This window comes from Nymphaea colorata, chromosome 12 (assembly GCF_008831285.2).
Source record: "Nymphaea colorata isolate Beijing-Zhang1983 chromosome 12, ASM883128v2, whole genome shotgun sequence".
In the NCBI taxonomy this organism is placed as follows: Eukaryota; Viridiplantae; Streptophyta; class Magnoliopsida; order Nymphaeales; family Nymphaeaceae; genus Nymphaea; species Nymphaea colorata.
This window is the reverse complement of record NC_045149.1, coordinates 11,665,991-11,692,673: the sequence shown is the minus strand read 5'-3', so window position 1 is coordinate 11,692,673 and position 26,683 is coordinate 11,665,991. Positions and strand designations below refer to the sequence as shown.

The following is a 26,683-nucleotide window of genomic DNA, read 5'->3' as shown; positions in this document are numbered from 1 at the left end:
AGTGAGAGCGTTCCAAGGTATGCAAACTAAAAAAGGTCATTTATGGACTTAAATAGAACCCCGTGCATGGTTCCATAAGCTAACTGAAGTTACATCTAAGTATGGATTTCAAAGATCTCAACTTGATTACTTGTTGTTTATCAAATGAGATACATCTGGTATAGTGATATTGATTGTGTATGTTAATCATATTATTCTCACCGGAAAAAGTAATCAAGAGATAGCTCAGACAAAGGAATTTCTATAGAAGCACTTTGTCACAAAAGACCTTGGTCAACTCCATTATTTCCTTGGTATTGAAGTGGCTTGTAGTTGTAAAAGGGTTGTAGTGTCTCAAAGAAAATATGTTATTGATCTTTTGTAGGAAACATGTTTATCGGAGGCCAAACCTGCCACACTTCCTATGAATCATCGAGTTTATATTCACGATGATGAATCAAAGACTTTTGATTGTAGATCTTACAGATCTCTGATAGAGAAACTTTTATATTTTACTGTCATTCGACCTCACATTAGCTTTGCTGCGAATAAGCTAAGTCAATTCATGGAAAACCCCATAAAGTTCATTGGGAGGTTGCACTAATTGTGGTAAGATAGTTAAAATCAACTCCGAGAAAGAGGTTATGGTTCAAAAGGAGAGAATGTATTGACATATAAGCATATAGTGATGCTGATTATGTAGGGTCTGTAAATGACAGGAAGTCTACTGTATGTTTTTGAATTTTTGTTGGATGTAATCTTATTTTTTAGAGGAGCAAGAAGCAGAATGTGGTTGCCCGATCTAATGCTGACTCTGAATGTACGGCTATGGCTCAAACTATGGTTGAAATGTCATGAGTCAAATTAGTGCTTCTAGATTTGGGCATTTCAATGAATATCTCAATGAAGATGTATTGTGATAACAAGACAACAACTTATATTACAAACAACCCTACTTTCCATGAGAGGACGAAATACAATGAAGTAGATTGTCATTATGTTCAGGACTTGGTCCAAAAAGGAGTTATTAGCACTATTCATGTCTCTTCTGAAGATCAGGCAACTGATAATTTTACCAAGGCTCTTCCTATAAGAGATTTCTTGAGAGGTTGTAACAAGTTGAACATGAATAATATATATGCTCCAACTTGAAGGGAAGTATAGTTCTTTTAATATGGTCTTATTTTGTTTGAACTAATATTGTAATTCTTGTTATCGTGAGTCCTAGTATCTTTAACTTTGAGATTAGGGTTACGATTTCGAAGTTTCTCTCTCTTTGGTCGTAACATAATCAATCTCCTAGATACACGTAAATTATTTACAAAAAACTGTTCCACACGGCCTCCTTTTATCTTGCTCAACTACAGGTTTGTAATTATCTCCGTCATATATTTTGTTCCATTTTTATCGCCTTCCATTTTCATCTTTAATTCTTCGATCGTTGTCATCTTGGCTTGGGCTGGGATTCGCCTTCTTCTTTAACTTCCACACTCCCTCTCAATCTTATCTCTCTGAGATTAAGATTGTTTCTGAGAGTAACAACAACTTTTAAGGCCTTAGTCGATATGTCGGCAACTTGCCATTCTGATCAGACAAACTTCACCTTTATTTTGTTTGCTGCCACATTTTCTCTAATGAGGCGATAGTTTATCTCAATGTGCGTGGTTCGAGCAATGAACTTTGGTTGCAGTTAAAAATTTTGCTCCTGATTTATCACTCGATAACATAGGAGTGTCCATAATGATGCATCAAGACCAAGTTTGTTTTCATTTAAATAATAACTGGGTTAGGCAGAATAAAAACTAAGTTCGCAATTGTCACCTATAATGAAAACTAAATTTGGGGTCGTCACCGATAGCTCAAAACTCACTGTTACGTTAAGCTAGGGAACCAGGTTGCCGCAAAACCTGGCTTTTATGTAACTGGGTTATGATTCTTATGAACCCTTGACATCCAAACACTACGTAAACCGTTATAATCTGGAACATGAAAAGATCATACCACAGTAACTTTAACCTAATCACCAACGAGAATATACTGCATGGTTTTCCTAGTTAAAAGCAACAAATGTGAATAGTCAAGTAAAAAAAAAAATGAAAACCATCACTTGATAAGCCAAAAAATAACTTACAATTTTGCTAAAATCAGACACCCTATAGAAATTAGTATGTAAACATAGTCGTAAGAAGATGGAGCTGTTCAGGAAGCACAACTTTGGCCACAATTGCCTTCACTCTTATGCCTGCTCAGCTGGCTTTGTACAAATAATATCTGCTTAGCAATCCTTTGAGCATCCCTCAAACAGCACAGAGAGTTTGTATAACTGATGGCATTATAATGCAATGCAGATTGCAAATGACAAAATAGTTCCCGATACAATCTTCCTATCTCACTGCTACGGTCCTTAAATTCATCAATGAAGCACATAGCCGAAGACCTACTTAGAGAGCAAGTTTTGTAATGGCCAGTTCTATCGGAGCCTGTCACGCCATTTTCTTCATGGCAGATGAATTTTACGTCAGAAACTCCACCTGATAAAGTACCTCCTGCTTTACTTTGCACAACTGATTCTAATTTCTTGGCCATTACAGAAGCCTTGGCAATACAAGTGGATGGCAACTGCAAAGCACAAAAGAATGAAAGATTAACTATATATTTTCTGGCTTCATGTAATTTACTATCGTTGCAAATTTTCTTCCTTCTTTTCTTTCCATTCTAGAAGGAATTTCAAACTTTAGCCTCTCAGTCAACGGCACAACTCTACCATCTAGCCCATCAAACCAAAAAAATCACTGTTAAGAGACTATCAGGATCCTGTCTAGGTCAAAATACTGGAAGTCACCTAGTAGGCCTGCCAAGTTTATCATGTCTGATCAAATAGGAAGAATTTACATGAACACACCTTATGTAATGATCTGGTCAAATAGGAAGAATTTACATGAACACACGTCATGCAATGAAATGGCACTTGGTACCCAAGCTTCTCATATAGGCAATACATGGATTTTCTTTACTACCTAGAACCTCAGTCTTATATTCTTCTATTGATACGAGACAAAGAAGGACATACCCATAAAGTTAAAAAAAAAAAAAAGACCATGCGAAGAAGCCTGGAAAGTCTAGAAATTAGAGAAAAAATCTTTACTGCGTTATCTCACACCACTATTACTGCAAGACAACAAACAATTCAGTCAACAATATAGACCTTCTCTGAAAAAGTTACGTTCTATGTTTCTAATAAGGATGAACAAGATGCCGTAACATTTATGTCTGTGAGAAAGTGTGTACATGCATATGTCCTGCGTGCGTGCAACTGTGATTGAGAGAGAGAAAGAGAGTACTTATTTAACCAATAAAGACTAGAGTATAAAAAAATGCATCATAGAGCTCATATTCCACGAAAAGCATTAAGAATCAAATAAGACTATATTGATCATGGTTGAATTTACATAATTTCTTACACAGAGAAAGCAGTTTCCAACTCAATGATGCCCACTTCCGTCTCTCCAAAGAGTAATGACTCAAAGAAAAAATTGCTAACAGAAAAGAGAAATTTCAAAATCAATACGAAGTCTGTTATATAGTGGGTACCAGAGAATGAACAATGTAAGCTAATATTAACATGGACACTTGTAAACAGGTGACACACCCATGTCGACACAACCTGACAAGACTGCAGAGTGGGGCTACCAAACAAGTTGCTTTTTCTTTTCCCCTTTTCATGCTAGCTTGCTATCTGATTTGCCTATTATTGCAGCCGATTATTTGATTTTTTTTCTTGTGTATGTTGCCAAATTTTTGCATTTGCAGTGACTTTGAATGTTGAATTACTGATTATTCTTTCTTGTGCAGATTTGTATGTTCAGCCGATTACATATTTTTTCTTGTGTATGCTACCAGGTTTGCCTGATTGTTGCACCGGGCAGTGACTGTGAATGTCACATTATTTTTCATGTCTACTTATTCACTGGTTGTTATCTAGTAGCATTCTTAGGGTCTTTGACCTGCTATTTATTTCTTATTTCTCTTGATGAAAAACTGCAGACTAGAAGTTATTTTTGTTTATGCAAGCATGTAAGAAACTAAGAAGTTAAGTGTTCCATAAAGTACTCAAATTTTCTTAACTGTATGGTCATTCTGTTAATATGCTTTAGACCTTGAAAGTTCAAGTGTTTTGTTACACTTAGTATTTATATTGTTTCATTCTTTATGTAATTTGTTTGTGTTTTTGCTTTAATTTTATTTTCAAGTTTTTCTTATCAAATACAATGGCTGATAAGGGAAAGGCAAGTACAAGCACTCGTATAGCTAGGTCCAATGGCACGGTATCATTGCTATAATTAGAACAAATCCTTGTTCACCACCTTGGAGGGAGGTGACAATCGAAGAAAAAGCTAGTGGAGGCAGCAGCAATATGCTTTTTGTTTGCAATTTAAATCATGGACAGTTTGGACAATTTACTAGATCCTATACACATGCTAAAACACCTCTTGCAAATCTGTGGCTACGGAATTACAGGAGTTTGAGGAATTGAAAACGAACAAGACACAGATGATTTGAAGAAAGCTTCAGTAAAATTAAGTGAAGTACTTATTCCTCTTAATATTACTTAAAAAAGCGCAAATGTTTCAAGGAAAAGAAAGATGAGCTTGGGACTGTGGACTAATAAGACAAAAGAAGGAACATTCAAAAGTACAGGGAGGGTAGACATGGATAGAATGATTGGCAGCTTTTTTCTTTTTGCAAGTTCAGCTCATTCCAATGTAGCCAAAAGTCTTTATTATGAAGATGTGGTTACAAGTTTTGCTAATAACTATTTTTCTGGTTGTGTCTTCAATCTCAGAGAAGTTGAGAAGAGTAATTATTGCATAAGAAACAGCAAACATTGAAAACTTATTAAAGCAGATTTATTTATTTATTTATTTATTTATTTATTTTATTTTTTATAGAAACAATATGGAGCCTCCCTCATTTCTGATGGGTTACTGATATACTAAGGTGGCTACTGACAAATTTTACTGCTTTTTCATTTCATGGGCCAAGTTCTTTGAACTGCATTGATGCATCTAGGGAGTAAAGATGTTGAGTATTTGAAGGGGTTGTATATACGAGCAATAAAAAGTAGGTGGAAGGCAATGCTGTGCAAGTTATTACTCATAATACTCTAGTTTACAGTCTTACAGGGATGAGTTTAGCGAATGATCCCAAGTCCACAGTATAATCATATATTATAGTCACCATGCAGCATGTAGCTTAAGTCTAGCACTCAAAAGTATTTGCAACTCATTAAAAGAAGATGCAAATGTGTATAATTTGTCTTATATATTAAAGAGATCGACCAAGATGCCAAAAACATGTGAACTTTTTAGAATTCATCATGCTCTCTCAATATTCAATAAGCACTATGATTTAAAATTGTTGAAGGTTGTGGATTCGTTTTGCTTCATGAATAAGATAATTAATCCCACAAAATATGGTCGTACATAACATAAGTAACAAATACGGACCAGAATCTCATGCCTCAAAAGGCGAGACTTGGATAACCCTTCAAACTAGAAAGGAACCTCTGTACTTGACCAAGTCATTTGCTTGCCAATCATTTTACCACCTTTAGTAGAAGGCAAGAAAGAAAGCGACAAATAAGAACACAAATGGAGACAATGGACTAACCTGTGCAAGTGAAGCAACATTAAGGCCAAAGCTCCTGCCTGAAAGACCAGGAATCAACTTGTAGAGAAAAGTGATTTCACTTTCACCATTGTTACCGTGCTTTTCAGTCTGGTTTCTGCCAAGATTGACTATTTCACAAGACTTTATCCTTGTCAAGTAGGACATATGATATACCCCAACAGAAATAGGCAAGTCACGCTTAATGTCTGCAATTTCTGGATAGTGTGTAACAAAGAGGACCATGCACTTTTTTTTCTTGAGAATATAATGCAATGTTGCATAAGCAATTGCAAGACCATCATGCGTGCTTGTGCCACGACCAAGCTCATCGATGATTAAAAGAGAACGGGATGTACAGTTATGAAGTATGGAAGAAGTCTGACTGAGTTCCTCAAAGAAAGTACTTGAGCCATGTTGGATGCTGTCAGAAGCTCCCATTCTGGTGTAAATTGCATCAAGTACATGCAACTTGGCTGATGCAGCCGGTACAAATGAACCAACCTGGATATATCACAACTCACAGGTTTATGTCGGAGATGGACAGTCTGCTAAATATCTTCAACCAGTAACACCAACAAAGCATATACAGTAAGAACAGAGTGACGCCCATGCATGATCGCAGAGAGAGAGAGAGAGAGAGGTCTGGAATGCACCTGATGAAATACTGACATCTAATGGACTATTTAAGATGCACTCTATCTCCAGAAAGAAGTACCAGCATAAACAACAAAAACCATTATCAAGGGCTCATTTACATAGTTAGGCACATAGATACGTCTGAACAGCAGAAAAGCTAAGTATATGCTTCATAGTTTATACTTAACAATATTTTCCATATGCTTCATAGTTTCTACTTAACAATATTTTCCATATTTTCTTGGACAAACTTGGAAATTTTATGGGGGTTTACCTCTATCAATAAACTTTTTAGAATGAGGTAAAAAAACAAAAAAAGCTTTGTTCTTCTCTTTTTTTCTCTTCAGAAAAATTACCACTTTAAGAAACCAAAATTTTAAGTATTTCATTTTAAGAAGATGTGTGGTAGTAGTGTGGCTAAACCACAAAGGATTGTATGTGAACCTCGACTGCATGTATACTCTACATTGTATGCTCTTATACATGTATTGTTCCATATGCTTGTGATTTTCTCTCACTAAAGGATTGCATGTGAACGTAGAGTATGGACTTACATTTAGGGTTAGGACTGTTAAAATATAAATCCTTCACCAGCACGTTGAAGAGGAGTCTCTTAGGATTCCACCTCCTTGTAGAATGTGTTAAGATATTTAATGTCCTTGTAACATGTGAAGAGTCTCCTAGGATTCTATGTTGTAGTTAATATCCTTGTTATATGGGAAGTCTCCTAGGATTCTATGTTGTAGTTAATATCCTTGTAATATGTAAAGTCTCTTAGGTTTCTATGATGTAATTAATGTCCTTGGAGCTTGTGAAATCTCCTAGGATTCTACGATTGGAGACTCTTAGAATTCTGGAAATGGGATTATAAATAGAGGCCGTGCAAACCATTTTGGCTAACAGATATTGTTTCTTCTTGTTTTCATTCTCTCTCTCCCTCTCTCTCTCTCTCTCTCTCTCTCTCTCTATCTCTATCTTCCTGCGTGAGTGCTGTTTTCTGGTTACAGATATTGGTGCTAGATTTCTATCATGGTATCAGAGCGCCAGGTTACGTTATCTCTACCAAACGAAATGCCCAAACAGGTCTGATCTGGTTAGAACTCTTTTTTCATCTTGTCTCTATCCTGAATTTACTTTTCTCTTGCGCAATTCTTGTTCCTTTTTCTTTTTGCTTACCCAAGGACACATCTTGTTATATCGTGTCTTCTTTCCCTCTCATCTTCTACCTATATACCATTTCTTTCTGCTGTCATGGAAAACCTTTCGCATTCTGGTATGTCCTCAAGTTTTCTTCCTCACCTTATTACCGAAAAACTCAACCATGAGAATTATCTGATCTGGAAAAGGCAAATCATGCATTTCATAAGAAGTCAAGGCCTCTTTGGACATCTCGATGGTTCAACAAAGGCTCCACCAATATCCGTCTTACAGGAAATAAAAAATGAGGCAGGAGAAGTTATTGTTGTTCATGAAGACAACAATCCTGAACATGCTATGTGGATGAGACGTGATCAAAGTCTGGTTGCGTATATTTTGTCCACTTTATCTCAACAAGTGTTACTTTCAGTTTCTGATGATTGTACTGCAGAAGAATTATGGGAAACCCTTGCTGATACCTTTTCCCAAATATCAGAAGCTCGAATTATGTACTTAAAGAAAGAATTTCAGAATTTGAGTAAAGGTTCAACGTCTATCATGGATTATTTGGGGCGTATTAAGGCCGTCGCAGACCAACTTGCTGCCTCAGGGAATAACATTTCTGATAAGGAAAAGGTGCAGCAAACCTTGAATGGACTTGGGCATGATTATCATGCTTTTATTACAGCTCTTGAGGTCCTTCCTGTTCTGCCTTCCTTCAACGAACTACAAGGTAAACTTCTCCAACATGAAATGAACATGAAAAGAGTCATTGAAAGGACTGATCAAGGGAACTCCCAAAATGTGTTGGCTATGAATGTAAAGTTTGGTAAGAGCCATGGGAACTCCAACCATGGTGGTCGTGGCATTCTACCAACACCACATAACCAAGGTATGTCTCCTTTGGATACTTCAAGAAAAATACCAATTTGTTTTCAGTGCAACAAGAAAGGACACATGAAGGCACAATGTTGGTTTAATCCTCAAAATAAAAACAAATGGGTAAGACATCATTATAAACAAGGAGGACAAAGTTCTAAATCCACCGCTGAAGATATGCAACAGCTATTGATGACCGCATTCTCAAAGATGACTATAAAGCAAAATGAGCAAGGAGAATGGTTCTTGGATTCAGGTGCAGCTACCCATGTGACAGGAAATGCAGGTAAATTGACTAACTTATCCCCTCATTACGGTAGAAGTTGCATTATAACAGGTGATGGAAAATCTCATCCTATTACACATATTGGAAATGCACATATTCCATTGTCATCCTCGTCTCTATCACTGTCTAATGTTGTTCTTGCTCCCAATATCAAAAAGAACATCATATCCATTTCTAAACTCATTGATGATACAAGCTCTTCTGTTGAATTCACACCTTCTTCTGTCTATGTCAAGGACCTCCAAACGAAGAAAATGTTCGCTAGAGGGGAGCGTCAAGAGAATATGTACGTCCTCAAGGAATGTCTACCCAAGGATTCATCTACTTTTGATATAGGATTGAAGACATTTTCTCTTTCTCATAATGCGTCATCAGTGCCAAGTTCTTGCCATTTTCAATCAAAAGTAAGGGGCCCTAACCAATTTTTGGAGTCTGATTTGTGGCATAGTCGGCTAGGACACTGTGGTCGACATTTCATTGAAAAACTTGTCACAGATAGTCTCATTCCAAGATCAAGTTTACCTCTTACTTCAAGTGTCAAAAAATGTTCAAGTTGTGGACTTTGTAGGAGTCATGTTTTACCTTTCCATAATATAAATCAAAGGGCTTCCAAACCTTTTGAAACTATTTTTTCTGATGTATGGGGGCCAGCCCCTATTGATTCCATGTCTGGGTCAAGATATTATGTCTTATTCATTGACTCTTACTCACGTTTCACCTGGATTTACTTCATGAAACACAAATCAGAAGTACCTCACATATTTCGAAACTTCTATGCCATGATTCAAACTAAATTTTCATCCAATGTGGTGCATTTTCAATGTGATGGAGGGGGAGAATATTCCTCACTTGATTTTATTGAATTTCTACGTGAAAAAGGGATAACTAGACAAATTTCCTGCCCTTACACACCACAACAAAATGGTGTAGTTGAGCGAAAACATCGACATATAGTTGAAAGCGCCATGAGCATGATGCATGATACTAATGTGCCCATTTCCTTGTGGACTGAAGCCTTCCATACTGCTGTATACATAATAAATTGTTTGCCTATGACACTCTTGATGTCTAAATCGCCATATTTTACACTCTTAGGCAAACAACCTGATTACAAGAACTTGAAGGTTTTTGGTTGTGTATGCTATGTTCACGTTGATGCTGCCTTGAGAAACAAGTTTCAAGACAAAGCTATTCAATGTAGATTCGTTGGATATGCTGATGAATATAAAGGTTTTCGATGCTATGATCCAACAACTAAACGTATCAAAACTTCAAGAAATGTCATTTTTGATGAACATAGTTTTGATAATACAAATGAAATGCCTATGACCATTGAATCTTATGATCCCTAGACCAGTACACAGTTATTCAATGCAGATCCTGTTATAGAAAATGATGTGCCTCAAAGTGAAGATTCAGAGAGAGCAATACAACCGTCGGATATGGCTCAAAGTGAAAATCAAGAAGATCCAACACAATCATCAAGTCATAACGAAAACAATAATGAAGAACAGAGCAACGATGCACATCGGTATTCGGGTCTTATCTACAGTCGACGACTAAGGGACAGAGATGCTCACAGTGAAGAAGACAACATGCCCCACCTTAGAAGATCCCAACGCATTCGTCATCCCATTCACAGGTGGGTTAGCTATGATTCTTTATCACTTGATTTTCAGTTATTCATGGCAAAAGTTGGCAAGGAGGAAGAACCTACTTCATTTGATCAAGCATCAAAATCACATCATTGGAGAAAGTCTATGAAAGAAGAAATGGATGCCTTGCATGAATGTGGAACATGGGAGATCGTTCCGAGGCCACACGAAAAGAACGTAGTGGGCTCCAAATGGGTATACAAAATTAAATACAAACCTGACGGCAACATAGAAAGACACAAAGCAAGGTTAGTAGCAAAAGGGTTTACACAACAATATGGAGAAGATTATGATGAGACATTCAGCCCTGTGATCAAAATGGGAACAATTCGCGTGATTATATCATTGGCAGTTGAATATGGATGGAGACTACATCAAATGGACGTGAAGAATGCTTTTCTTCATGGTGATTTAAGGGAGGAAGTATATATGGAACAACCTCCAGGATACACGAAAGGAGACTCTCATGCATGGGTTTGCAAACTAAGAAAATCTATTTATGAACTTAAACAGGCCTCACGTTCGTGGTTTGACAGCTTCTCTTGCAAGATTCAAGAATGTGGTTTTCGGAGATGTCCTCTAGATCACTCTCTTTTCATTTATCGAAAGGAAAACATATTTACTTTACTTCTTATATATGTTGATGATATTGTTATCACAGGCAATTCAGAAAAAGACATAGAAGAAGCTAAAGTTTTGATGATGCAAAACTTCAAAATGAAAGAGCTTGGTGATTTACGATTCTTTCTTGGAGTGGAGATTGATAGGCACAATAATCTCCTCACATTGACACAACAGAAATACACGTTGGATCTGCTGAAAAAGTCAGATATGTCTGATTGTAAGCCTGTTGGAACTCCTAGTGTTCTAAATCAAAGACTAAGTGCTCAAGATGGGGAGTTATATGAAGATCCTACGCAATATCGAAGTATTGTTGGGGCACTTCAATATCTTACATTTACTAGACCAGATATTATATATGTTGTGAATCAAGTATCTCAATTTATGCATGCACCTAGAGATACTCACATGGATGCTGTCAAAAGAATATTAAGATATCTTAAAGGGACAGCAGGAGATGGCTTAGTTTATGGTAAGAGTGAAAATATAACTACTGGACATCAACTTATGACATTCACAGATGCAGATTGGGCTGGAGATCCCGATCAAAGAAAGTTCATTTCTGGTTTTTGTATTTTCATTGGACGTAATCTTGTGTCTTGGAGTTGTCGAAAGCAAAAGGCAGTAGCAAGATCCAGCACTGAAGCTGAATACAGATGCATGGCTGCAGGTACTGCTGAAGTTACATGGGTTAGACATTTGCTAGAAGACATTGGAAAAAAGATTAAAACATCAATGTTAATGTGCGATAATCAAAGCGCTATTAACATTGCCTTTAATCCCGTACAACATGGTCGAACAAAGCACATTGAGATTGATCAACACTTTGTTAGACAAAAGGTGGAAGACAAGGAGATTCAGCCTATTTATGTTCGTACAGATGAACAAGTTGCCGACTTATTTAAAAAAGGATTAACAAAGGAACGATTCTGGTTTCTAAAAGGCAAGTTGTACATGGTGCAAAACCATGCACAACTTGAGGGAGGGTGTTAAAATATAAATCCTTCACCAGCACGTTGAAGAGGAGTCTCTTAGGATTCCACCTCCTTGTAGAATGTGTTAAGATATTTAATGTCCTTGTAACATGTGAAGAGTCTCCTAGGATTCTATGTTGTAGTTAATATCCTTGTTATATGGGAAGTCTCCTAGGATTCTATGTTGTAGTTAATATCCTTGTAATATGTAAAGTCTCTTAGGTTTCTATGATGTAATTAATGTCCTTGGAGCTTGTGAAATCTCCTAGGATTCTACGATTGGAGACTCTTAGAATTCTGGAAATGAGATTATAAATAGAGGCCGTGCAAACCATTTTGGCTACGGCTTCTTCTCCTCAGTTTCTTCTTGTTTTCATTCTCTCTCTCCCTCTCTCTCTCTCTCTCTCTCTCTCTCTCTCTCTATCTCTATCTTCCTGCGTGAGTGCTGTTTTCTGGTTACAGATATTGGTGCTAGATTTCTATCAAGGACATCATGCGTCCTCTTTAATGCAGGAGCTATTCATTTAATATTAGATAATAGATATAGTTTGGATTGGATCCATATTGGATGCGTATATTTGCTTTATTTGTCTATTTTTTTTATTTGTTTGTTTATTAAGTTATACTAGGACTCATTTAGAATTTAGATGGTGGATGGATCCAGTGTGTCTAGGAAAGCCTATTTATAAGGGACGTGTGACTCATTGGGAGTTAGTGAAGGTTACTGAAAACCCTAATTTACTTAACCACAAAGGATTGTATGTGAAACTCAACTGCATGTGTAATCTCCTATTCCGGAAGTAGGAGTGACCCATAGACAGAAACAGCACCACCGATGGAGTCGTTCCTACTGGCGCAGGAGCCCGACAGCCCTGAGGGCCGGCATAGAGACCTCCTTCATCTATTGGTTCATTGTGCTCTTAATCAGCCCATCAGATCTCTCAGATTCTCCTTTTGATGCTTCTCTCCCCCATCCTTGGCCAACTGTTTTTGTTTTGTTTCGTTTTTTTTTTTCTTTGGTGGCCTTCTTCATTCGTAACCAACGGATTCTGGTTTTCATTGGATTTTCTCATCCTGTGTCAATCAGCTGCTCACTCATTTCCAACATACGATTATCACTCTCAAATAATCACCTCATCATTGCAGCCAATATTTGATCCGGTTGTACTTGGCTTTCCTTATTTGCCTTTTCCATCCATGTGTACCTTTCTACCATACATGCTTGACGATCACGTATATCTTCCATGGACTCGAGCAAGTGAAGCATGCGATATCTAAGACTATATTTGGAAGTTTCTTTTTCTCCTTCCTCTTTTCTGTGTTTCTATGCAAAGTTTAACTTTCACATTTGTGATAATGTTGCATCTGATTTTGCATTGGAAATGTGAGTGCATGTGTGTGTGTGAACCCAAACCAAAATGGAATATGTAAAGTCCATACAAAGGGGCTAGTTTTACCAAATCTCAACCAATGGGAAACTGTAGATTTTGTTTAGTGTTGAAGCATGTCAAGTGGGTTTCAGGACCGGGTCTGGATCCAGACCCGATCCATCGTGTAGCCCTTGTTGGGCCTTACTTAAGGGTTGTAACCCTAATTTTAAGAAATTAATGAAATCTTAAGAGAGAGAGAGTCTGGTAGCTAGTGTGCGCCAGTTCCTCCTCGTCCGTGGTTTTTTCCCTCGTGTTGAGGGTTTTTCCACGTTACATCGTGTTCATCATTTTCTTTGTTCTTGATCTACGTGTTTCTACATGGTATCAGAGCCATGAAGTTTCGGCGTGATTGATTCACGTTTTTTTTTTTCTTGTCAACGATACTGTTCCTTGACCATCGCCCGACGGTGCCAATCAAGTGTCGTTACTGTTCACTGCCCGACGTTGGTCCTCGCTTGACACCGTGGAGTTCCGGCGTCTCTTCCAGCGACGCACTCGACACTGTTGGCGCTTTGGCGACGCACTCGACGTCATCTGGAGCTTCGGCGTTTCTCTGTTTCGGTGACTCGCTGTTTCTGTCTTCTTGCCGTTGTAATGTTCTGGTGGACTCAGGCGAAGGCTGCTGTGTCCGACGGTGCACCTTCTGCGCCCGAGAGTTTCTTTCTCTTTGCCCTTCGTAGAGCATCGCACGGGACCGCCGCTGTCGCCTCTGCCAGCGCCTAACGTCGCTACTCTGTGATCTGCTACTACCGCCGCTGCCACTGTCGCCGCCGCTGCTGCTGCCACCGGCTGCCTCACCCGATGTTACTCCATCGCCCGACAGGTTGTTTCTGTTCTGTCCCTGTTTGGCTGTGGTGGAATTCCTGTTTTTTGGCCCGTGTGTTCCCTCTTTTGCTGTCTGTGTTCGGCCGCTGCTGCTGTTCCTTTTTTTTTGCCTGCTTTGTGAGACAGGTCTGCAATTATGGCAGCCTCTTCCTCGTCGACCGTCAACACTGATCAGAATGAAGCAGTGGCTTATAGAACCGCGAGTATTCTTGTTCAGGTCACTACCATTTGCCTTACTAAGGAAAATTATCTTAAGTGGGCTGCCGCCATCACCATGGGAATAGCTGGTCGAGGCCGTATTGCATATGTGAATGGGAGTAAGGTTGAACCTGCTGCAAACAGTAATGCTTGGGATACTTGGTATCTTGAGGACAACCAAGTGAAAACTTGGATTGTAAATTCAGTCTCGTCTGATATTCAATCTCTAATTCTTCGGAAGAAGACTGCGAGAGATATGTGGATCATGTTGGAACAAATGTATGGCCAGAAGAAGAAGAAGGTTCGTGTGTATCAACTGATGAAGGATGTATATGCTCTCAGGCAAGGGGATCTTTCGGTCGCCGATTTCTATGCAGCTCTTAAATCCAAATGGGAGGATCTTGACTATCATTCCGAGACCACTTGGCACTGTCATGATGATCAGATGCAGTATGTTGCCAAAGAATGGGAGAATAGGATATTCCTGTTCTTAGCAGGGCTAAATGACGACTTTGAAAATATCAGGAGTCAGATTCTTAACTCTGAAGAATCCTTCAGTATTGAAGATGTCTACTCCCGTGTTGAAGCTGAAGAATAGAGAAAACTTGTTACCCCGGCGGGGAAGAGGGATCACATACCTTATAATGAGAGATCTGCACTTGTTAGCCGTGGTCCGGGTAGTGCTCCCAAACTTGCACTCATTACAAGAAGACTGGCCATACTGTGGATTTTTGTTGGGATCTTCATCCAGAAAAACGGGGTAACAGGGCGAGATCTTCTAGTGGGAAGACGCCTGTGTCAGAGGATACCAAGTCTAGTGGAGGCAAGGTCTCCATTTCTGCTGAACAGCTTCGTGAACTGCGGCGGGCCTATTTGGGTCGGATCGATGTCAATCCGACCGAGACATCAGATGAGACGAAGGCTAATCATGCTCTTGCCATTGTAGGGGATAAAGGTAATTCCTACTTGGGAGAATGGATTGTTGACAGTGGTGCTACTCACCACATGATAGGTAATCCTAAATTGTTTCATGAGTATAAGTTGGCTTCTGGAAGAGAACGTGTATCTCTCGCAGATGGTTCCTCTACCTCTGTGGCTGGTTCCTTGTTGGACAAATTTTATGTGCGAGGAGCATTACATGTCCCTCAGCTTCCCTTAAATCTCTTATCAGTTAGTAAACTTACTAAAGAGCTGAATTATGAACTCATTTTCTCTGCCAATCGTTGTGTTTTGCAGGACTTGGTGACAGAGAAGAGGATTGAGATTGGTTTGGCGTCTGATGGCTTATATTGTCTTCCCATATGCGTGGCCACGGCTCTTATGACAGCGATCAGCAAGACAAAAAAAAGAAGAGAAGATTGTCTTCAGTCCTTTTTGTATTGGCATGAACGCCTTGGGCATTTACCTTTTGGGATTTTAAAGCAGTTGTTTCCCGATTTGTGTTCCAATCTGAATTTGTCTTTGATTTCCTGTGATGTAAGTCAGTTTGCCAAACATGTGAGGGCTTCGTACCCTATTTCTACTAGTTGTGTTAATGAAGCTTTTTCCTTAGTTCATTTTGATGTGTGGGGGCCTTCGGGAATTCATATCCGTCAAGGGTTTCAATATTTTATTACTTTTATTGATGACTTCTCTAGAACCACCTTTGTGTACTTGTTAAAAGATCGCAGTGAGATACCTCAAATCATAGAGACATTCATTCTTCTTGTGCAAACTCAATATGGTGGAAATGTTAAAACTTTTCGATCGGATAATGCCCGTAAGTATATGTGTCAGTCGGTTGAGGATTTCCTTCGAAGAAGGGGGATTGTACATGAGACGTCCTGCAGTTATACCCCCCCTCAGAACGGGGTGGCTGAGAGGAAGAACCGCCAGCTTCTCAATGTCACCAGAGCCCTTTTGTTTCAGCGAAATCTTCCCAAACACTATTGGGGTGATGCAGTTATTACTAGTGTATACCTCATCAACCGCATGCCCAGTCGTGTACTGAATGGTTGAACTCCTCACTCCTTACTTCCGGGAAGTCGTCAACCTTTTCTTCTCCCCCCTCGTGTGTTTGGCTGTGTGTGTTTTATTCATGATCACAGTCCCAATGTTAAGAAACTTGACCCTCGGTCTATCAAGGGTGTGTTTGTTGGGTATTCTTCCACTCAGAAAGGGTATAGATGTCTTGATCCTACCACTGGTCGAGTTTATGTTACAAGGGATGTTACCTTTTTGGAACATGCCTCTTATTTTTGTGAGAATCCTCTTCAGGGGGAGAAGTCTGTGGTTAGGGAAGAGTATTCTCAGAGTCAAGAGATTCAATTTACAGAGTTTTTGGATTATAAGAAAGAAGAGCCTATCACGGTTGTTGATATGCCGAAGAAGGAGAAAGGGTGTAACACCGGGACTGAGAAGGAAGACCTTCGGTTGTTTGGACAGGTCTACTCTAGACGAGGTGCTCGGACAGAGGAGGTGACTTGTGGTGCGAAATCTACTTCCAATCCCAATGCCACTCATTCCCTGGATGAACCAAGTCCGACCTTGAAGACTCAAGATGAAGTTGAAAAGGAAAATGAAGATCTTCCCATTGCCCTGAGAAAGGGTGTCAGGTCATGTACTCAACACCCTATTGGTAATTTTATATCTTATTCCAGACTTGACAAGGATTACAAGTGTTTTGTTTCTTCTCTTTCTTTGGCTATGATTCCCAGGACCGTTGCGAAAGCTCAAAGTGATTCCAAGTGGGCTGATGCTATGAAAGAAGAAATGGAAGCCTTGAGAAGAAACATGACATGGGAGGTTGTGTAGATTCCTGAGGCGGCTCACTTGGTTAGATCCAAATGGGTGTATACCATCAAGTACAAACCAGATGGGAGTGTTGAAAGTTACAAAGCTCGTCTTGTAGCCAAGGGGTTTAGTAAAAAATATGGAATTGATTACCTAGAGACTTTTGCTCCAGTTGCAAAAATGAAGACAGTTAGAGTTGTTATGTCCCTATCTGTGATGAAGGAGTGGAGGATGTACCAACTCGATGTTAGGAATGCTTTCCTCAATGGTGATCTCGAAGAAGAAGTGTACATGCACATGCCCCCAGGATATGAAGAACCAGAGAAATGTTGTAAGCTGAAAAAGGCACTATATGGCCTCAAGCAATCACCTAGAGCATGGTTCGAATGACTCAGACGAGTGATGCAACACCATGGGTATAATCAAGGAAATGGAGACCACACTCTATTTGTGAAGAAAAAGGAGGGCAGGGTCACTCTTTTACTTGTCTATGTGGATGACATGATTGTCACAGGAGATGATGAGGCGGAGATCATCAAGTTAAAAGTGTTACTGGCTGCTGAATTTGACCTTAAAGATCTTGGCAAACTGAGGTACTTTCTTGGCATTGAAATTGCTAGATCTAGAACTGGCCTGGTGCTGAACCAAAGGAAATACACATTAGATCTGTTGGAGGAGACTGGTAAGCTGGGGTGCAGACCTGCTTCTACCCCACTTGATGTTGGACACAAGTTGAGCCTCAGAGATGGAGGGCTGCTCTGTGAAGAAGCTAAGGGAAGATATCAACGTCTGGTTGGAAAGTTGATTTATCTTACTCTTACAAGACCAGATATCACTTTTGCAGTGAATGTACTGAGTCAATTCATGCATGCACCTACTGATGCACACTTGAAGGCTGTGGACAGAATCCTGTGCTATTTGAAGAGAAATCCTGGCAAGGGACTCTTGTATGTAAAACAAGAGACTGTAGAAATTGAGGGCTATTCCGATGCAGACTGGGCAGGTTGTGCTGACACTAGACGGTCTACCACAGGGTATTGTGTCTACTTGGGAGGAAACCTTGTTGTTTGGAGGAGTAAGAGACAAGATGTGTGTTCTCGGTCTAGTGCAGAGGCAGAGTATAGAGTCATTACTATGGGGGTGTCAGAATTACTATGGCTGAAAATATTACTGACTGATATCGGAATAGATATTGAAGGACCTACGAAGATGTACTGTGACAACAAGTCTACAATCAACCTTGCCAACAACCCTGTACTAAACGACAGAACGAAGCATGTTGAGATTGACCGCCACTTCATCCGTGAAAGGATTGATGCTAAAGAGCTAATCTTACCTTACATGAAGTCTGAAGATCAAACTGCTGATGTTCTGACGAAAGCTCTGTCCTCGACTACATTCGAGAGAAATGTATCCAAGTTGGGCATGTATGATATGTATGCCCAACTTGAGGGGGAGTGTTGAAGCATGTCAAGTGGGTTTCAGGACCGGGTTTGGATCCAGACCCGATCCATCGTGTAGCCCTTGTTGGGCCTTACTTAAGGGTTGTAACCCTAATTTTGAGAAATTAATGAAATCTTAAGAGAGAGAGAGTCTGGTAGCTAGTGTGCGCCAGTTCCTCCTCGTCCGTGGTTTTTTCCCTCGTGTTGAGGGTTTTTCCACGTTACATCGTGTTCATCATTTTCTTTGTTCTTGATCTACGTGTTTCTACATTTAGCAAGGTCCACTGACCACAAATCATCAAGTTCCAACATGCTTTCCTTTTTTTTTACCTCAAATATTCAATTCTAGCAGCAGGCAATCATATACATCATTTACACGATTCGATTTTTCAAAAACTCAAAAGAACAACTTAATGCACTCACTGGCTACATATTTTATTATCCACATCTATATGTATGTGCCTGTGTGTGCACTCATGAGAGAGAGAGAGAAAGAGAGAGACTAGTACTAATTGAACGCAGATAACTATTGAAAAGATGCAAGCTGTATTGAATCAAATCTGAACCCACACATATTCCATGGAACTAGCACAGCAGATTCTTGAGACAAAAACCGAAAATGCAAAATTCCAAAAAGACAATAAATTGAATGTCAAGGATAAGGTCTTATCAGACAAACTGCATACAGTCAAGAAATGCAAAATTCCAGAGACACATAATACATTGAACATTGTCGATGCAGAGGTCACATGAGAGAAATATCAGTCCCCAACCTATCATCTCAATTTAAGCAATAATTGACACCATATTCACAATAAGGCTAGGATTTTTAAGATCTTATATCCTTCAAAGGAAAGAAGTTTTTGGCAGCATATTATACAAGTCCAGAGTAAGGGAAGAATTGTCCTAGCATTTTGTATCGATCAATTTACACACCAAAAAGGCCCAGAATAAAATAATCGGGGAAAATAGGCAGAAGCAAGTAAAACCACAAAGCAGAATCTGAATTGACAAATCAGACAAAAATATGGAAAGCAACAGCAACAGACATAATCCGGTAAATTTTGGAAAGAACTATGCAGCAACTATTACTATCATATTATACCTGGGCCATGAGGGCAACCAGAGCAACCTGGCGAATATAGCAACTTTTCCCACCCATGTTGGGCCCAGTAACAATCTGACAGAACTCTCGTTCTTCATGCAGGTCAGTATCATTTGGGACAAAACAATCCTGCAAAGTAGACTCCAACACCTGCAATGATAAGCCAGAATGATATACCATATAGCCAACAGTTTCACTATGAGATACCTAACTACAATAACAGGTCAGGCCGACTTCATATGCGAAGGTAAAAAGGTTACATCTTCAGAGTTATGGTATAAATGTAACATACCCTAGTTTCTCAAAGAGTGGCATTCAATCTCCAACCGTACTCTTCCAGAGACACAAATATGATATAGAAGCACACCATCTTTGTTAGGACGTCTATATGTATGTCATGAGGAAGCTGTTATACTGGATCTGGATCCAGACTCAGTGCAATTAATATTGCAAATTTGCAATACTGTTTATTTTCTAAATGAAAACTTGGCATTGTTCATTTATTATATAGAAAAAAGGGTAAAATTAGAATTTCACATAGCTATAGAGGTAATCTGGAATATATATGTCTAGAGAACCCTGACACAAAGAACAACAAAATCTTTGAGAGCATTTAATATATACATATATACAGGAAAAGTGAAATCAGCTGGCTACCTCAGTGGCTGGATAGTGTTTTTTTTTTTTTAAAAAAAATTATGCCGCTAAAGCCTGTCCTAAAAAGTGCATTCCATTGCTAAAAACAGAGGAATATATATGTCTAGAGAACCCTGAGACTAAGTTAGAGAAACAAAATACTAGAGGGCATTTAATATATATATATATATAACCAAAAATCATCACAGAAGGTGCATTGGCCACAATTCTTGTTTGGCAACAGTAATTCCAGGCATTTAGCAACAGCTGTTGGTGGTTTTAACGACAGAAAATTAAAAAGAAACTCATCTAGCAATAGAGGTAGCCAGCATATTTCAATCTCTCTCTCTCTCTCTCTCTCTCTCTCTATCTATCTATCTATCTATATATATATATATATATATATATAATATATCAATCCAACAACTCTCTCAGCTGTTCAGCTGCAAAGGAAGATAAAAGATACAATGATAAGAATACAAAAAAAAGAACATAAAAATGACAACAAACTACTTAACAGTTATAACCCACAAACTGTGGGTCCTTTGTTGATTTCCTTTATTCCCACTACAGTACTGTTTTGTCTTTATTTTTGTTGTATTTTCTTTATCATGGACTCTATACCCAACAGGTTCATACTCTCAAAATTTTTCTGCCACTAATGATCTCAGAAAGATTGAATAAATAAGAATTGTCAGATTTGAAAGAATCAAATCATTCCCTTGATAAAGGGTCAAGACCTGTCTAGACACCTGGAATGGTGCTGCTAGGGCAGCTTCTGAATATCATCAGGAATAGAAAGATGGGAAGGCGGCACATTGATTTATGTTAAGAATTAAGAGTCTTTGAATACATGACATGGACGAAGAAGGATCAATACATTGTTGCCCGTCTTACATCCACTTTATCAAAGATTCACAAGAGGCGTTTGTTGGTGTGCCATATGAATGCACAGCCAAAGAACTATGGGAGAATTTAGTCAAGAGTTATTCTACGATTTCCACACCCAGAATAAAATAATCTCACTAGGCAGGACTAATTTAACAATAAATTTTTGTACACAATGTCAAAATTGTTGAGGATGCTTCTGGTGAAACATTTGCCATGTTCTGTGGGCTTCTATTGCATATTTTTCAACTTCTCTAAAAAAGGAGGAAACTTCAAAAACCTTTCACTACACAAACAATGTGGCATATTTAGAACCCTGGCAAAAAATTAACAAATAAATACAGTACTCTCAGTATGCCTACCGGATGACGACCAGAAAGAATGTGCAACTGAATTGGTTCATTCTCTTCCACGAAAATAGGCCGCACATACCCCTGGTTAAGGACAACATTAAAAAACAAAAGATTACTTCAAAATAAACAGTCCACAAACAGCCTTAATCAGAATAGATAGCATCAAAGTAATGTACTGACATACACGTTTGTGAGACAGAGCTGCAAGAGAATATAAGCAATCCAATGTAGCCAGAGCATGCACTGCAGCACAAAAATCAGCACAGTGGTCCTCAAACTGTGCCAAAAAATTGTCCCATGCTGCTTTGCAGGCAACAGCAAGTTCTTCCTTTGCAAGTGCCAATTCATCCAGAGCAGCAAGGACTTCTGGAGGATGATAGCGTGTCAGCTTCATCGTGCTGCTGACCTTCACCCAGTTTGGAGGAACACGAACATTTGATGGTAGCTTCAAGAGAAAATATATAAGAATAAGTTCACTGGACTGAGTTCAGAGTCTCATATGCTTAAGATCACATGCTGCACTATCAACCTTTACAGGCAAGACTTTGATGATTGATCCAACCAGCATTGTTAAAGGTGCATGCTTCATGCCTAGAGTATATACCTCAGAGCAAACTTCATCCAAAGGCGTAAGGGTGAAATAAAGTCTTTCCTGAGGCATGCACCTCACCATGGAGAACTGCACACCTCAACCAGGAGTACACCTCTTACCTGAGGTATATGCTTCCAGCAAAATGTAAAAAAGGTTATTAACATTCGCCCTTAAAAAAAAAAAGAAAAATCATTTGTTACTTTTCCCTCTTCGCCCCTTTCCCTTTCCATACTGTCATCACTGGCCTCAGGCGATTGCTAACCAGCTGTCAGCACCCTCTCTTTCTCTTTTCTTGCATTTTTTGAACTAGGGTTATGCCGGACGAGTGTTATGGTTGATGGGATGTCTCGTCAATAGTCGAGGTTGACTGACAAAATTTTATGCAGTAGGCTGCTGTGACCCTATTTGTGAACTTGCATTGTGGTTAGGCAAGCCTGATCGGCGATCCTGGTGAATTTCTTACCTTAGGTTGGCATTCTGGCATTTGTTTTTGTCTCTGATAACTAGCATTATGCTTGCAGACATGGGTCCACCAGTATATCATGTTCCAGCCTCACACATTGACCCCACTTTGGTTCATTCCACATTCTCCACCACCTGCTGTCTTCTTTTCAGCACCAAATCCTCAATTATGTGCATTGTTAGTTAAGTAGATAGAATACTACTTCAGGTAATCTTAGTTATATTATCTTAATTACTGTCCAATCATTATTGAGCATAATTAAACTTTGCTGCAGCAGGCAAAATTTGTGCAAAGATATATGCTTTAAAAAAAATATGGATGAGCAAGGATGGGTTCTACCTCCATAATTGCAAATTTAAATTGAGTGAGTGGTTTTGGGATTTTTAATATCTGCCTTTCAGAGTTCAGTACCCTGGTTATGGTTAAAATCATAGTTCATGGTTTTGTTGCTCCTAGTATGCTACAAGGTAAAGGTACTTCTGAGTTTGGAAGCTCAAATAGTGCTTGGGGATCCCTTTTCACTCAAGTATAATTTCAGCTGCTTATTTTTGTTGAAGATCTGCATATTAGCTGTGTAATCTAAATTGTTTTTTTGCATGTCTAAAGTGCCCATGCATTTCAGTTTGTTGCTTCATTATTAGTTGAGCCTAGTGCAAGTGATTGCCTGCAAAAACTTAAATGTGAAGGAACAGAGAGGGAGTATGTGTTTTTTCCACCTTTTCTAAATCCTTTTTTTCCATGATCTCAAGGGTTTTTTTTTTTTTTTTGGGACCCTTTGTTGTCTGTTACAGTTACTTTTTCCCTTTGCATGTGGATACTCATGAATAGCAAAATTATCCTACCTTCATATTCTTGGTAACTCATCTTAATGGAGCTTTCTTTGATTGACACATTGCAATACCATTTCCAAATGTCATGTAGTTCATAGTTTGACTAACTTTAGGTAGTCTGGAGTATTTTCTCTTTAGGAATTAGGACAGAATTAAACTTGGGATTAGTAGACAGATTCAAGCTAACTATGAACAATCCACCTCATTGCTATGACCAAAAAAGTTCTTGAAAATGCAAGAAATGGAACTTATAGAAGATTTGAAAAAGACTGGCATGAGTTAAAAGTGTTTTTTAAATTACTATTTAGTATTTACTCGTTATTTTAGTTTTTTTTTTTATTTTCCGTTATATTATGAAGATTATATATTTTACCATCTTGATTAGCACGCTTACGCTTCAATGCCTTGGAGCTTATGCCTCACTTCATGATAGGCTCAATGCCTCACATCACCTCCCAATTGCCAGCTTTGGATTCAATCATATAACATATAAAAAGGTAGTGGCCAAAGGCCACAAAACCACAACCATTATCAGAGGCTGCCAATCAATCCTGTAAAACATACATGTACGAATACAGATGCACATAAGAGTGCACAAGAGCAGACATGCACACAGAATTAGTTGAGAATGTTAACAGGCCATATAATAGACAGCAAATAAGGATATTCATACGTGCCCATCGTACCTCAAGCAAGTGTGTAGACCCTGCAACACTTGAAAATTCCAAATTACGCATTCCAAGTTGTTTACGAAACTGAGTAATTGATGCATCCAATTTGTGTTTACATGATGCAACAGTTGTTTGACCTTTGTTAACCTGAAACCTCAGAAGATGTCAAAAATGTTGTGATAAATTGTTAATGTGCCAGTTGAGAAAGACAGAGCGAAAACCTACCTCAGGGAATTGCCCAGAAGAAACAATGAATAAATTTTCCATATCGCCCTTATCTGCTGCATCCTTGTTCAAGACAGTCAGGAGCTTTGCAGCATGTCCAGTTACACGTGAAGACGATGCTATTGAAATTAATCTCCTTAATAAAGAGGATTTGATAGCTCTTTGTTCGTCAAAATTAACATCCTCCAGTAGAACCTGCTGAAGTTGTTTGCCAGCAGATAACAGGGAGAGGAGAACTGCAATAAACTGTAACTATTCGTTATGCAAACACAAGTTAAATTTATTCTAATTTGTTATAAGTTTAATGATAAAAAATAATGTCCTTCAAAACAAAAACAATAATTTTTATACTTAACTTGCATGAGACTTTGAAAAGAAAGAGATGAAATATCATGCTTTGGAGGTAAGACCAAGCTAAAGAAGATGAAATTATCAAAAGACTTTCCAGAAATCTCATGAAAACCTGATCAAGCAAGATTTTGTAGCTCTTTAACTTTTCTTTGATTACTGAACTTCACAGGCATTTGCAAGTCCCAAAAATGTCCAAAGAAAACAACAAAAATGATGTCAAAATTGCAAACAAGCCATATCAGCTTTTGTCTGAAAGGAATAAAGCCAATTAAACACTGAAATCATTAAAATCATGTTTCTCTGATGTAAAAGCATGAGTCATGGGTCAGTCAAGTTTTTGTACATCAAATCAGCTGATCCTTTGTGCACTCAAGAAATCAGCCAATGTGTTGCAATCAGATGATTAAAATCATTTCCCACTAAACAAATCATACAGATCTCATATGCAAGGCATGACACTAGAAAACACTGTAACGTATGGAAAGAATTACTTCCACTCAGTAGTCCACAGCACAGAATGTTTTTCCATTCCCAAAGATTGCATTCTGAACAGAACCAGTTTTAAAAACCACTTGATACTTGATCCTAGAAATTTTTAGGAAATGAATGTGTGGGAAATCAATTGCGGTTTAAGAAATACGGATTCTTGATTTCTGTCTTGAAAGGTATAAAATCTCCCATTTTTACTGCGCAAAGGTAAAGCAAAGCAACATCGTGTCCTTTTGATAAGCCCACAAACCACTTGCAAAGCATAGGGCTTTGCTCATTTTCATTAAATTAATGCCATCAATTCAAAGATGTGAGTACTTTGTTCCATGTTTCGCTTTGCAAGAGCTTCTTCCTTAAATTTCCATTGTTTCTTGAAAATGCGGTTTCAAATGATCTCGCATGGCAATCGTGCACACTAGTGAGAAAATAATCAACAGAAAATCATCTACAACTAGTGTTAAAAAGATTTATCCGTGGATAATCGGAGATCTCTCAGTTGAAACACCATTTAGGTAGGATGCATGAGAATGTGACTCCATACATTGGGAAAATAATGCCTAGGACTGTAAATTTCTATTGTTGCTTGAAAATGTGGCTTCAAATGACCACGCATGGCAGTCGTGCACACTAGTGACTAGTGAGAAAATAATCAACTGAAAATCATTTGCAACTACTGTTAAAAAAGACTTTTACATGGAGACCTTTCGGTTGAGACACCATTTAGCTCGTAGACATGAAAATGTGACTCCATACATTGGGAAAATAATGCCAAATCTATGGTTACTTGAATATGTGGCTTCAAATGACCTGACATGGCAATTGTGCACACTAGTGAGAACACAATCAATAGAAAATCATTTGCAACTATTTTTAAAAGAGAATATCTGTGGAGATCTCTCAGTTGTAACACCATTTAGCTGGGATGCATGAGAATGTGACTCCATAAACTGGGAAAATAATGCCAAGGACTGTTAATTTCTATTGTTTCTTGAAAATGTGGCTTCAAGTGACCTTGCATGACAATTGTGCACATCAATGAGAGAAAATCAACTGAAAATCATTTGCAACTATTGTTAAAAAAGATCTATCTGTAGAGATCTCTCAGTTGAAACACCATTTAGATGGGATGCATGAGAATGTGACTCCATACATTGGGAAAGTAATGCCAAACACCAAGGCCACCATTTGTGCAAGAAAAATGCATGGACATGATTAATGCTCTACAAGTACGAATATTGGAAAGAGATACAGACGATGCAAAAATAGACTACTGATGCCTCGGAAGTGGAGGATGAGGTCAATTAATGTGAACCTGAGCTGCCTACTTTCAATCCTATTGATGCTAGTGTAAGATCAGATGTAGCTAGTTCAAGGGCAAAAGGAAAAGGAGTCATGTATGCAAGAGGTAGTTTTAACAGAAATAGAAGATAAGGAGCAAGTTACAAGTTTTGTGCTAGAGCATCGAGTGGCAAATTGAGTGCTTCTGTCTCAATCAAAAGCTCTTTCCCTTCCTATATTGCTCCAAGTTTTCAACCTAAAATTTCGACACTCCCAATGACATGATAGAAGATGCAAA

The 26,683-nt window shown here is 38.6% G+C and overlaps 1 protein-coding gene across 1 annotated transcript in view; it reads right to left on the bottom strand.

Annotated features, from left to right (window-relative positions):
- Positions 1-1,996: 1,996 nt before the first annotated feature.
- Positions 1,997-26,683, bottom strand: part of LOC116265976 (DNA mismatch repair protein MSH3) — a 46,031-nt gene continuing 21,344 nt past the window's right edge. The window contains exons 6-12 of the mRNA XM_031646996.2: positions 24,268-24,513; positions 24,058-24,189; positions 21,671-21,931; positions 21,496-21,567; positions 19,610-19,759; positions 5,650-6,150; positions 1,997-2,598 (exon numbers count right to left, since the gene is read on the bottom strand). Coding sequence (XP_031502856.1) covers positions 2,179-2,598; positions 5,650-6,150; positions 19,610-19,759; positions 21,496-21,567; positions 21,671-21,931; positions 24,058-24,189; positions 24,268-24,513 — 1,782 coding nt within the window. The 3' untranslated portion in view covers positions 1,997-2,178. The remainder of the gene's footprint in view (positions 2,599-5,649; positions 6,151-19,609; positions 19,760-21,495; positions 21,568-21,670; positions 21,932-24,057; positions 24,190-24,267; positions 24,514-26,683) is intronic.